Genomic DNA, 13,204 nt, shown 5'->3' with positions numbered 1-13,204 from the left:
AGAGAGCCCTTCCTCCTGCTACCCAAGTGACTTTGCTGCACAGGAGTGGACGCTTAAGGTTCACACATTTTGGCAAATTCCTTTAAGCCTTTTCAAACTCAAAATGATCAATTGTGAAAACTAATTAGAGAGCAGGGGACCTGTGTGCTGAGACAGGAGTCTCTGGAAGAAACTGGGGATAGTAAAGGGGATGAAGAAAAAAACGGTCTGGCCACCTAATGGTAATTTCTGTGACACGCTCTCCTGGTGCCCTGAGGTGCCCAGATGTTGCACGAGAAGGAAGCTTTGCTCGAATACCACACCTTTTCAGCAGAGCCTAAACCCAGTGAGCCCCAGAGAAGAGCAAACACACTAAGCCTAATGAGCCCTCCTGGACCACTGCCCTGGCAAAAAGGCCAGTCAAGCAGTAAAACACACAAAAAACCAAGACAGTCAGCCGGGGTCTGCCAATCCAGAATTGTCCTACACCCTCTAAGGTTTGCTCTGACTGGTGGGCTCTCAGCAGGAGTCCTGGAATTAGTCTCAGAAGAATGGAAGGAGTGTGGAGGCTTAGAGGACAGACTGTAAAAATCTCTCTCTCTCTAACCCCAGCCCTGCTAAAAGAGTAAGGGAGACATCCTGGGGTCCCTCCTCTAAGCCATCCTGCCCCAAATGTAACTATCCAGTGGTTTCCCAGGAGAATTTTGCTTGCAGTCCTCACCTCAGCAGCTGTGACCCAGGCCAAGATTTGCAGACTGCCAGATTCTTGCCTGGGGAAGCGAGTGCACTTGGATTTGTGACCTTTGGGCATTTGATATTTGTCCCACCCTCAACCCCACAGCACTGTTTGTTTTTTTTATTCGTTAAGCACTTTCTATAGAGAAGCAGCGTGGCTTAGAGGAAAGAGCCAGGGTTTAGAAGTCAGAGTATGTGGGTTCCAATCCTTGCTCTGCCACCTGTCAGCTGTGTGACTTTGGGCACGTCAGTTAACTTCTCTGTGCCTCAGTGACCTCATCTGTAAAATGGGGATTAAGACTGTGAGCCCCACATGGGACAACCTGATCACCTTGTATCTATTCCAGCTCTTAGAACAGTGCTTGGCACACAGTAAGCACCTAACAAATACCATAATTATTATTATTATTATTATAATATACAAGGCACTGTACTAAGCGCTGATACAATATTATCAGGTTGGGCACAGTCCATGTCCCACAAGCGGCTCACAGTCTTAATCTCCATTTTACAGATGAGCCAGTTGAGGAATGGAGAAGTTAAGTGACTTGCCCAAGGTCACTACTGAAGACAAGTGGTGGAGCCGAGATCAGAACCAAGGTTCTTATGACTACTGAGCCTGTACTCTATCCACTAGACCACACTGCTTCTCATGTACATATGCACGTATTTAGAAATTATACAGTATATATTATAAAGTATTTGTTTATATTAATGTCCGTCTCCCCCTCTAGACTGCAAGCTCGGTGTGGGCGGGGAACATATCTACCAACTCTGTTATACTGTACTCTCCTATGGGCTCAGTACAGTGCTCTACCCACAGTAAGTGCTTAATAAATACTGTTGATGATGATGACGGTGAGCATCTCTCCAGGGCAAACAGCTTCCAAATGGCTTCATGATTCACAGGCAGTGCACAAGGCCCTCGGTGATTTGTGCAACCACAGAGGAGGCAAAGACTGTGCAGCAGATCAGCTCAGTGCTTTGCTTATATTAGTAACATTGGGTGGCTGAATCAGTCAATCAATGGTATTTACTAAGCAGTCACTCTGTGTAGAGTGGTGCTCTAAGAGCTAACTCGTTCAAAATGTTAGGCCCCTAGGTCAGGGACAATGCTCGCCAATGTCTGTCCTACTGCACTTCTCAGAAGCAAGCTTAAAAGGGCATCATTTAGACTGCCACAAGGAATCCAAGAAAGATAGTGATGATAGTGACACTAACAATGATCCACTGGTTAAGCACTTCCTAGGTGCCCATTCCCCTTACTAAGCACTGGGGTAGAGAAAAGATAATCAGGTCAGACACAGAGTCTCTGATTTATGCAGGACCGGCAGTCCAAGTCATGTTACCAAAGCTATGAAGCTCAGGCCATGGATCTGACCGGGCTCCTGAAGGCAAGATGGAGAGAGAATGCTGTATTAGTTGGTGGGCTTTGTGTCGAAATGGCCTAATAGGCATTAAATGCCTCCTAGTTTCTTACTCAGGGAAGAAAACCAAGCACTGACTCTAGAAGAAAACAGACCAACGTCTCAAGGGGTTTGAGATTTGGCTCTTTTTAACCACGAAAAGAGAAGGATTCTTTTTTAAGAGATAACACCTAAATTTGTGGACTGGCCAGAAGTCCACTTCTTAGAAACTCTTAACCTAAAATACCTGTAAAAGAGGCTATGGCACAGATGAGTCAGCCCTATTCTCTCTCTCTCTCTCTCTCCCACACACACACACACACACACACACACACACACACACACCCGCCCCCCTCCACCCCCCCAAAAAAACTAAAGCACAATCCTCCAGCCAACAAGGTTCAGGGTCTCCATGACCTCTCTCTCTCTCCCTTCGGGACCCAAGATTCTCCGATCACTTTGTCCCACTTTAGCGAGCGGTATAGCAATCATTAACTTCCTACAGGCTGCAGGGGTGCCCCAAACAGAACTGCCTGGAGAACAGCAGCAGTGAACTCCACTACCACTGTCCAATAACTACTTATGTCACATTACTCAGTCCATTTCCTGGGGTCACACACTGGTGTTGACAATCCACTTACGAAGAGCTATGTAGTCATCTCGGCACAATGGGGATACGAGGATGCGGGTGGCCCATGTCTCCCATGACCTCCCGGCCCCCTCCTCTTCCAAAAGGATCTATTTCCTAAAGAAGATGGTACTTAGTTGGATTGAGCAGGGGTGTCTACCAGGTTGGGGGTGGGGGGGTGGGCGGGGAGAGACAAGATGATGACTTTCCCTTGACAATGGCCTCTGAGAAGTCGTGAGTGTAAATAAATAACTTTATTACTTGCCAGCGGGGAAGAAATGTAGCAGTTTGCTTCTTGAGTGCGCATAAATGGAAACTGCTCACAGTGCATGGTTCATAGTCTTACTGGCATGGGAAATATTAAGCCACCATCAAACACGGGAGAGAAGAGACACACATGTGCCTGAGGGAGCACTGAGTGGAGGGAGAGAACCGAGACGCCTCCCAGCACACGTTAGCCCTAGAACAGCTGGGAAATGCCTCGGCCATGCTGCGCAAGATAAATACCATGGGATTCAGAGAAAGTATTCCTATGACATTTGAAACGAATGAAAGGGAGGCCTGGCTCCGGAACAGGGAGTTGCAGGGAGAGGAAAGAAGAGATTAAATTAGGGAAAAACACCTATTTAAGAGGTACTGAGTGTGAAGGACAGGCCTCCGGGTGGTGCACAAAGTGAATGACAGTGGTAAGTCAGGCAGCATCAACGATCCTGGTGGTCGTAGGACCCCCTTCGGGACATCTTCCTGAAGCACTCACCATTCCAATGAGCAGAGTGAAAACAGCCCACAAGGGGACATGACTTATGATGACGATAATAATAATAATAATTATGGTATTTGTTAAGTGCTTACTATATGCCAAGCATTGTTCTACGCGCTGGGGCAAATATAAGGTAATCGGTTGGACACAGTCCACATCCCTCATGGCGTTGACAATCTCGATCCCCATTTTACAGGTGAGGTAACTGAGGCCCAGAGAAGTAAAGTTACTTGCCCAAGGTCACACAGCGGACATGTGGCAGAGCCTGGATTAGAACTCATGACCTCTGACACCCAGGCCCGTGCTCTTCCCACTAGACCACACTGCTTCTCTAACTTATGACATTGCAGGAGCAGTGTGGCCTAGGACAGAGCACAGGCCTGACAGTCAGAAGGTCATGGGTTCTAATTGCGGCTCTGCCACATGTCTGCTGTGTTACCTTGAGCAAGTCACTTAACTTCTCTGGGCCTCAGTTACCGCAACTGCAAAAAATGGGGATAAAGACTGTGAGCCCATGTGGGACAGAGACTGTGTCCAATCTGATTAATTTGTACTACCCCAGTGATTAGAACAGTGCTTGGCACATAGTAAGCGCTTAACAAGTACTGTAATAATAATAATATTATTATTATGCTATTATTATGCATTTCCTGGTAACCCCAACCTGGTAGAAACCCCACTCAATCCAACTCAGTACCATCTTCTTTAGGAAACAGGTCCTCTTGGAAGAGGAGGGGGCCGGGAGGTCATGGGAGACACGGGCCACCCGCATCCTCGTATCCCCATTGTGCTGAGATGACTACGTAGCTCTTTGTAAGTGGATTGTCAACACCGGTGTGTGATCCCAGGAAATGGATTATAATGAGGCAATTCCCCAAATCAGCTACCTCTACTCTAAATTTTCCCCATTCTCCACCATCATAATGACAAAGACCATAATGGTGTTACTTACGTGCTTACTATGTGTCAAGCGCTGTGCTAAGTAGTGGATATTCCAGGTCTAGTATGTGACATTGAGATCTGGCCCCTGAAGGAGGGCGAGGGCCTGGGCCACTTCCTTTACCAGCTCTGGCAGTCCTATACCAATGCCCCTCAGAGACCATGGCTTAATGGACAGAGCACAAGCCTAGGAGTCAGAAGGACCTGGAATCTAATCCCAGCTCTGCCACTTTTCTGCTATGTGGCCCTGGGCTAATCACTCAACTTCTCTGTGACTCAGTTACCTCATCTATAAAATGGGAATTAAGAGCGTGAGCCCCTTGGGGGAAAGGTACTGTGCCTTAAATCTACTCCGCTGCTTAGGACAGTGCTTGGCACATAGTAAGTGCTTCACAAGTTGTAGTAGTAGTAGTAGTATTAACAGATCTAGACCAAACACAGGGACGGAAGGACTCACCACTTCGTAAGGACAAGATGATGGAGGTACCCAAACTGGGAGATCACAGAGACCCACAGATGGGCCCAGGACTCACCTGCAAGCAGGAAAGTGATGAGGCAGGTTTCCTTTGGCAAGTAGAGCTTGAGCCGAGAGCCACTGAAGACATATTCCACCACCGCTTCGGAACGACCCGCTCGCTGTAGGAAGGGCAGGAACTGCTTGGCTTTCTGGGTATCCTGGGACCAACAGAGAAGGACAGGAGAGTCATTAGCTAGCTGATGGTCTCCTGGGAGCAGGCCTTGCTTCTAAAAGCCAGGCTGTTTGGGCACCCAGCACAACTTGGCATCGGGAGATGGTGAATCAGCATGATAAGCAAGACTGCCAAACCTCAGGTGAGGCTCTCCTGACCCAGATACCACACCTAGGAGAAATCAACTTCCATGCAACGGTGTGTCTAAGAAAGCATAATAATAATAATAATAATAATAAAGATGACATTTGTTTAACACTTACTATGTGCCAAGCACTGTCCTAAGCACAGGATCGGTGGCGGGGTGGGGGTGGGGCACAAGGTAATCAGATTGTCCCAGATGGGGTTCACAGTCTTAATCCCCATTTTACAGTTGAGGTCACTGAGGCACAAAGACGCGAAGTGACTTGCCCAAAGTCACACAAGTGACAAGTGGCAGAGATGGGATTAGAACCCACGACCTTTGACTCCCAAGCCCTGGCTCTTTCCACTAAACCACGCTGCTTCCCTACAGGGAGGCAGAGTGCTGGGAGTCTTTCCCAAAGGCCAAATGCCCCAGACTCATTTGGAACCAGGGGTCTTTTCTCCCCACCCTCACCCTCCAGAATACATGAAGAAGAATTTCTCCTTGCAGGAAAATCAATTTGGGTGTCAGCAGGGTCAAAGACCATCCAGGGTGGGCACAGAAGCTGGATATAGTTGTTGATTCCAACATGGGAATTGTAAAATCCCAAGGAAGGATGCTAAATGATGGCCTGAAACTCCAAGCAAGAAGCCATTTCACCCCCTAGACCTGTCCAAGAGTTGATTTCCTGATTGGCTGACAAAATTCAACGGGAACTCATGGGGGCACAGGCTCAGTTGCTGAGCGGCTCCATGTTCACCTCAGCCAGGCAAATGCAGCAAAGACAAGAAGGCTGCTGGGATCAACCTTGGATCAATGTGGGCCTCAGAATCAACTGCACTGAGTGCTTATTGTGTGCAGAGCACTGTACTAAGTGCTTGGGAGAGCCCAATACGACAGAGTTGGTGGACACGTTTCCTTCCCACAACAAGCTTTCAGCAGCAAGGTCTAGAGAAGCAGCATAGTCTAGTGGAAAGAGCCCGGCTCTGGGACTCAGAGGACCTGGGTTCTGTCTGCTGTGTGACCTTGGGCAAGTCACTAAACTTCTCTGGGGATTAAATCCTACTCCCATCTACTTAGACTGTGAGCATCATTTGGGACAAGGTCTATGTCCAACCTGATTAACTTGTATCTACCTCAGCACTCAGAATAGTGCTCAGCACCTAGTAAGCGCTTACCAAGTACCATCACTGATATTATTACGGTCTGGAGGGGGAGTCTGATATTAAAATAAGTTACGGATATTCATTCATTCAATCATATTTATTGAGCGCCTACTGGGTGCAGAGCACCGTGCTAAGCGCTTGGAAAGTACAATTCGGCAACAGATAGAGAAAATCCCTACCCAACAATGGGCTCGCTGTCTAGAATGTACATAACTGCTGTAGGGCTGTGGGTGGGATGAATGCAGGGTACAAATCCAAGTGCAAGGGCAACAAAAAAAGGATAAGGAGGAGGGGAAATGAGGGCTTAGTTGGGAAAGGCCTCTTGGAGGAGATGTGCTTTTAATAAGTCTTGGAAGGTGGGGCAAGGTTGGTCTTATCAGATATGAAGGGGGAGGGAGTCGCATGCTTGAGGCAAGACATGGACGAAGAGGGGTCAAAGCAGCTCCCAGTTAGCTCTCCAGTGGTTCATGTGTCTTGGACCAGCACGCCCAGTTGGAGACTGTATTAGCATATACCCGGTTCAATCTCCACCCATCTCCTGCCCACTTAAAGGCCATTTGATAGCCGCAAAATCTCCCTTCCTTGGCCACCAGCAGCTCAGATCCTGATATTTTAAGCATGCAGTCACCACAGCATTCGGTCTAGGGACGGCGGGTGGACAGGACCCGACCGCTGAGATACTGCAGAGGATGGCACCACGGGCACACGGTCAGGCAAGGAGGCAAGGGGGCAGCCCGATCCCTCCAGGAACGAGGCCCTCCAGCTCCCCGTCCCACTTAGCATTAATCCAGCGCTAAATGCAAACTCGCTGTGAGGGCAGCAGGTTCTCCACACTTTCCCGGTTCTCCTGACACAACCAATCTGTGCTCTGCCGAGTTCTTTCCTCACCATCTCTGCTCCTAGCAACAAGCCTATTGTATCTAAATTAATGCACATTAGTTAATGAAAATTTAACAAGTCTTTAAGTATTTAGGAGTTTTCAAATAAAGCCGGGGGAGTGAGGGTGTCACCCCTGGCGCCTCCGAGGCGTCCGGCAGCATCCGGAGAGGCTGAGCCAGGCGAGGAGCAAGACAATATTTACTGAAAAGGAATTCATCTTCCTTTCTGAGAGACTAAGGCAGCAAAGGGGAGAGACGGCAATCTTCGCAGCTTTTCTGCCACCACATTTGATGAAAGACAAGGAGACACGGAGCTTAAGTTGGGAGAAAACTCCCTCCATCCACACAGCGTCCATATCCTCCCTAGCAGTTGGCTGGAGCCCAGACAGACAAGCCAAGACAAATGATACCCGTGACAGAAAGCCCCGGCTGATTAAAATCCCTCTGCCGTGCAGGCCCAAACTCAGCCATTATTCATAAATGGGGCCGGTACTTCAGTAATGCATTATCACATTGATGATCTGAAATCTGGATGCTATTGGCTGACACGGAACCAAAGGCCATTTCCCCCCAAGGAAAGGGAAATCTGAATTTTTCAGAAATAGGCACTCGCTCACTCTGCTGCTCCTGATTCATTTACCTGGACAGCAAGCTTATAAAAAAAAAATCAGCCACAACAAGGTGGCCTTTTATTGCAGCTGCTTTAATTCAGAAAAATGAACTATAAGGGGCAGCTCCACCAGCTGCAACCAAACTTTCTTCCCCTCAGCTAAGCCACTATCTAGTTCATCAACGGCCCTACCTGCTCAGACTGAGAAGCAGAGACGAGCAGTGGGAGTTCACTGCTGCCGCGTAATAAAAAAATCGATAGGATGTTCCTGACCGCCTCCCAAGACTCAACCCACAACTCAACAGCCTCCGCTCCAGAAAGGACATATTGAGAGGCAGAATGGGGAATTCAAAATGCCATTTTTTATGGCAAAGGTTAGAGCCGAATGCTGACTGTGACAAACACAGGCGTGAATACCAAGCTGAATGTCCTCTTGGGAGTGAGGGTTTGTGTCTCCAAAGTCTGAGGTTCCAGAATGGAAAGAGTGGCCCTGATGAACTCTTTATACCAAAGGGCTTCCAGGGATAGAGTTGGGGGTAGGGGGGTGAGGGAGACTGCACGTCATGCAGGGAATTTTGTAACATCAAAGAGATGAAAATGATGTCTGGTTTGGCGGTAGTATCGTCGACCCTAATGAACTGGCCCTATGAATACGAACCAGCCATAAATCTTGGATGAGGGCCCTACACTAATTGAGGAACATGGGTCAAGGTGGGTGAACTTGGGGAAGCCAAAGCAAACCAAAATGTTATTGACAACTTTTAACAGGAATGTGCACTTGTGGTTTGAGGGCTGAAGTTGTAATTTCTACCCAGTTCACAGAAGTTTCTGATTACTTCTTCCCACACCTCCCCTTCGTTGTGGGCAGGGAATGTGTTTACCAACTCTGTTAAGCCATACTCTCCCAACCTCTTAGTACAGTGCTGAGCACTTAGTAAGTGCTCAGTAAATATAACTGATTGATCATCCAGAAACACTTCTTTGACTGACAAAGCCCTAGCCTTGATTCCTATTTGAATGACAAGAAGACTAAGAACCCCAGCAAAAAGACGATTCGTGTTTAGCAAGGTAGTGGCCCAGACAAGATTAGAAACTCAAATTCTGGGCATCCAATCAGTTGGTCGACCTTGCTTTTTAAGCTACCACCTGGTAGTTAGACTTTACTGTTCAGCAGTATTTCAAATTCAAACCCTTCCAAGTTCTCACAGAACAATGGATCCTTTGACTTCATGGAGCTCTGGCTGGGCACAAGCCACTGTGGAAGACCAGACCTTTTGACTACGCCTCAGTAGCTACCAAGGTGGGTCAGTGAGGGAGGAAGGTTGGCTAACAGTGGAATGAACCGTTCCTAGGAGGAGAAAAGAGGAACCAAAAAAACCAGACTGCTACTGAGCCACAGTAAAAGTAGGGGCGGCTTCTTCTCCCCATGCTTCCCCCATTACGGTCACCTCAACTATAGGTTTCCTCCAAAGCTCAGGCAGGTAGCAAGCCTAGTACCTGTCTCTTTTCTTATAGGCTCACCTCTTTTTTTTTTGGCTTTAGGAAAGCAAACACCAAAGGATGCTAGCTCCAAATCTCAGCATTGCACCTGGGCAAATGCCAAACGAGGGAAGATAAAAATTATTTCCCTCAACATTCTTCAACTGCACATCATCGTAACACATCATCAACTATGACCCAGCAACAGAAGCGAGGATGATTTTCTTTGGAAGACCCATCTGGAGTCCCAAATGGTAGGATCTGCACAGCAGAAAGACTCAGAAGACTCAGACTGAAGAGCTCAGTAATCTCAGGTAAATGGGATTCCCCTGGAACACTGGGTTAATAGGGAATGAGCAGTATGGATTGGGGCTTGTTTGGCTCAACCAAAAGAATGAGAAAGCCAGTGAGAACCCAGGCATGTTGACGTGGGCTTAGGCAGTGAGGTTTGGCCTGGGTGCTAATCGGGGGCTATAGCAGGTGTGGGGTAAGAACCTCACCATGAGGATGCAGAAGTGGGCCTGGGGGCAGGTTGGGGAAGAGGAGGAGGATTATACCTGTGTCCGTTGGCAGGAGAAGGTGAGGTTCACTTTGATTGCTCCTGGAGGGACAGTGAACCAAGCCAAGCGCAGCCTTGGTGCCAACGGGGCAGTTAGGTTCGTCACCATCTTCTATTTCCTTCACATCTCTATCGATGGCATGGCCGACCCACAAGCAACGTGGTACATTGCTGGTGGGAACCCTTTCACCGTGAAAGACCCCGATGTCTCACTCACAGGAGACAGGCAGCCTTGAAGATGTACACAGCACTTTATATCTGCAAAGTGCTTAGCAACCCCTTCAATGTTTCTCCTTTTGGGAATGATGAACCTGAAGGCCAGGCAACCATTGGGCCACTAGGGTTCGTATTCCAGGATCCGTGCAGGAAATCTTTATCCCGGTCCCAATAACTGGGCAGCTGGCTGCCCTCAGGACCCCAATGGGGTGGTCTGTCAAAGCAGCATGGCATAATAGATATAGCGCACGGGCCTGGGCGTCAGGAGGTCATGGGTTCTAATCATAGCTCTGCCACTTTTCTGCTGTGTGACCTTGGCAAGTCACTTCACTGTGCCTCAGTTACCTCATCTGTAAACTGGGGATTAAGACTGCGAGCCCCACGTGGGACAGGGACTGTGTCCAACCCGATTTATTTGTATTTACCCCAGCACTTAGTACAGTGCCTGCACATAGTAAGCGCTTAAAAATACCATAATTATTCTTATTATTTTCTAGTTCGGAAACGAAAAGTGAATGGCAAACGATGTGGTAAGGACACCTTTCAGATTTTCCATGGCCCAAAACATATACACCCCACTCCCACTTTCCTAGAAGGAACAGTCTCATCACCTTGGATCCGCCAGTTTAAGGTGGCATTAGCTTACATTTATCCTGCCTTTGCAGGTGGTATCTCTTTAAAGGGATATTTCTGCCTCCGTAATGCATCTTGAAACTCGGAAAGTAATGATGCATGTCAATAAATGTGCCTGGGGTGACTCAATTTAAAGAAATGTGAACACATTTAAATCGGCATTCCGTAGCTACAGGAAGGGGCTTTTCTTGACTAACCCTGTAGAAAAGAAGCTATTTAGAAGGAACAATCCTTAGAGAGAAAAGGGGGGGCGAGGTGGACAGAAGAGAGGCGTGAAAGGAATCTTGACATCTTTCTTGCTGCCTCCTCTCCCTCCTCCCATCTCCTCCAGAACCTCAGACGCCATAACCACACCAGTCACACTAGCTGTAGTACAGCCCCGTCACCAAACTGCAATTCTCACCATCAAGCTGTGCATCTTAATCCCACTAGGCCTCGGATCATCAAAGGTATTTACTGAGTGCTTACAACGTGCCAAGCATCATGCTATGCAGGTTCACCTAAGGAGAACGGAGCACTACCTCTTCCAGCAAAGCTTCAGATAACTGAGTCCCAGGTGTGGGGCCCCTGAACAAAGTCCCCAAAGCAAACCGGCCCACACAGTCACTGTGGACGTCGGAAACGGTGGATGTGTCTTCATCCTGAGATTTCAGGACTGAGAGCTGGGTGAAGGAACAGATTAGAGTACCAGTGTTTGGTGTGGGGCCCTTGCCCTTTCCTTTCCTTGCCATTTATGGTTCACGTGGAGAAAGCAGCCTGGCTTACTGGAAAGAGCACAGGCTTGGGAGTCGGAGGTTGTGGGTTCAAATCCCGGCTCTGCCACCTGTCAGCTGTGTGACTTGGGGAAGGTCACAACTTCTCTGTGCTTCGGTTACCTCATCTGTAAAATGAGGACTAAGACTTTGAGCCCCCCATGGGACAGCCTGATAACCTTGTATCTACCCCAGTGCTTAGAACAGTGCTTGGCACATAGTAAGTGCTTAACAAATACCATCATTATTATTATTGAGTAGGCAGGCTGGGGTGCAATACAAGAGAAAATGTGGATCCAACCTGATTCCCTTGTGTATACCCCAGAACTCAACACAGTGCTTGGCACAAATTATTAGGAATATTATTACTGTTAGCTTTCTTTAGGTGCCGGGCCCATTTATAGCCAAAGTGACCACAACACACACTGTCAATGAAATGACCCACCGGGCACTGCAGCCTTTGGGGTCCACTCTGCCGAGGGCCGATGAATTCGTACGCAAGACTCAGTACTAGGATCCTGTCGTGATGTTACAGTGTGAGGTCCTTCCTGCCTGCCAAAACTGTAAAGGTGGCCTGCTTGGCTTATGTACAGCAGCAGCCCTGGGAATATCCTATAGCTTAGTCATACCCACACAGCAGTACTGCAGATCGATCACAACAGTTGATGGTACCCAAATTCCCACTCCCTTCAAAGGTCCCTCACTGAAATTCCTTTCCTGTCCACGGTTGCGGCCAGCCGGCGCTCAGTCCCCCTTCAGCGGCTCTTATCTCAGGACACGGCCTAAGAGAGAGGCTGATTATCAGTCCTTCCTACTTGGGGAAGAAAACCAGACACAGCAATAAGTGGGCCGTTACGAAAGATTGAGAGGAACACAGAGAGGTGGCCTTGGGGAACAACGCCTACTGTGTCTAAAAAAAAAAAAAAAAAAGAAAGATTTGAGGCTGGGCCATCAATAGCTGTTCATTAAGTGCTATCTGTGGTTTACAATCTCTCACTTTGTTTACCTCCCTGGCGCTCCACCCCACCCGGCTCTCCCACGCGCCTCACCACACAGCACAGGGCAATACGTTGTGGGGAAGACCTCTGTGGCGAAGCGTGAATTCGATCGATGCTGAAGATGACACGGGTGAGTGAAGATGACATCTGCAGGGGTCCTAGGGCAGAATATGCACTCGGCATGAAATGCTGTCCTTTGTGCTCATGGAGGACAGAACCATTTCAGAGCCATGGGCCAACCCATTCTACCGTGTCATTCTCATTCCATTTGTTCTTCTCTCTCTTTGTTCTTCAGGGCCCATGCTGAAGGACTATAGGGAGAGGCCTCATTCTGTAGTTCCCAGCTATTCCCTGAGAGGTCTAGATGACCGGTAACTTCCTTCCTGCTGCCTCTTATCTCCAACCTCCAGCACCTCTTGTTCTGCACATCTCAAACCGAGTCTGGTGCTGTCCGATTTCCTTGGCTGTATTCCCAATTTTCAGGAACTGATTGCATTGGTAAGGGATGCTTGTCGGGGAGCTGCCCTGCACTGCCCCAGGAAAAGCAGGATGAGAAAGGAAGCAAATAGGGAGATATCCAGAGCTGATAGAATTAGTAAGGCACAATAGAGACCGGATAGTTCAGTCGATAGAGCATCAGTTTTAATTTGAGG

At 48.2% G+C, this 13,204-nt stretch overlaps 1 protein-coding gene across 1 annotated transcript in view; it reads right to left on the bottom strand.

Moving 5' to 3' along the window:
• SND1 (staphylococcal nuclease and tudor domain containing 1) overlaps nt 1-13,204 on the bottom strand; it is a 397,553-nt gene that overhangs the window by 138,637 nt on the left and 245,712 nt on the right. The window contains exon 15 of the mRNA XM_038752145.1: nt 4,981-5,122. Within this exon, the coding sequence (XP_038608073.1) occupies nt 4,981-5,122 (142 nt within the window). The remainder of the gene's footprint in view (nt 1-4,980; nt 5,123-13,204) is intronic.

The sequence above is a fragment of the Tachyglossus aculeatus genome, chromosome 10 (assembly GCF_015852505.1).
Source record: "Tachyglossus aculeatus isolate mTacAcu1 chromosome 10, mTacAcu1.pri, whole genome shotgun sequence".
In the NCBI taxonomy this organism is placed as follows: domain Eukaryota; kingdom Metazoa; phylum Chordata; class Mammalia; order Monotremata; family Tachyglossidae; genus Tachyglossus; species Tachyglossus aculeatus.
The sequence above is the reverse complement of the archived record's forward strand: the minus strand, read 5'-3'. Positions and strand labels throughout refer to the sequence as shown.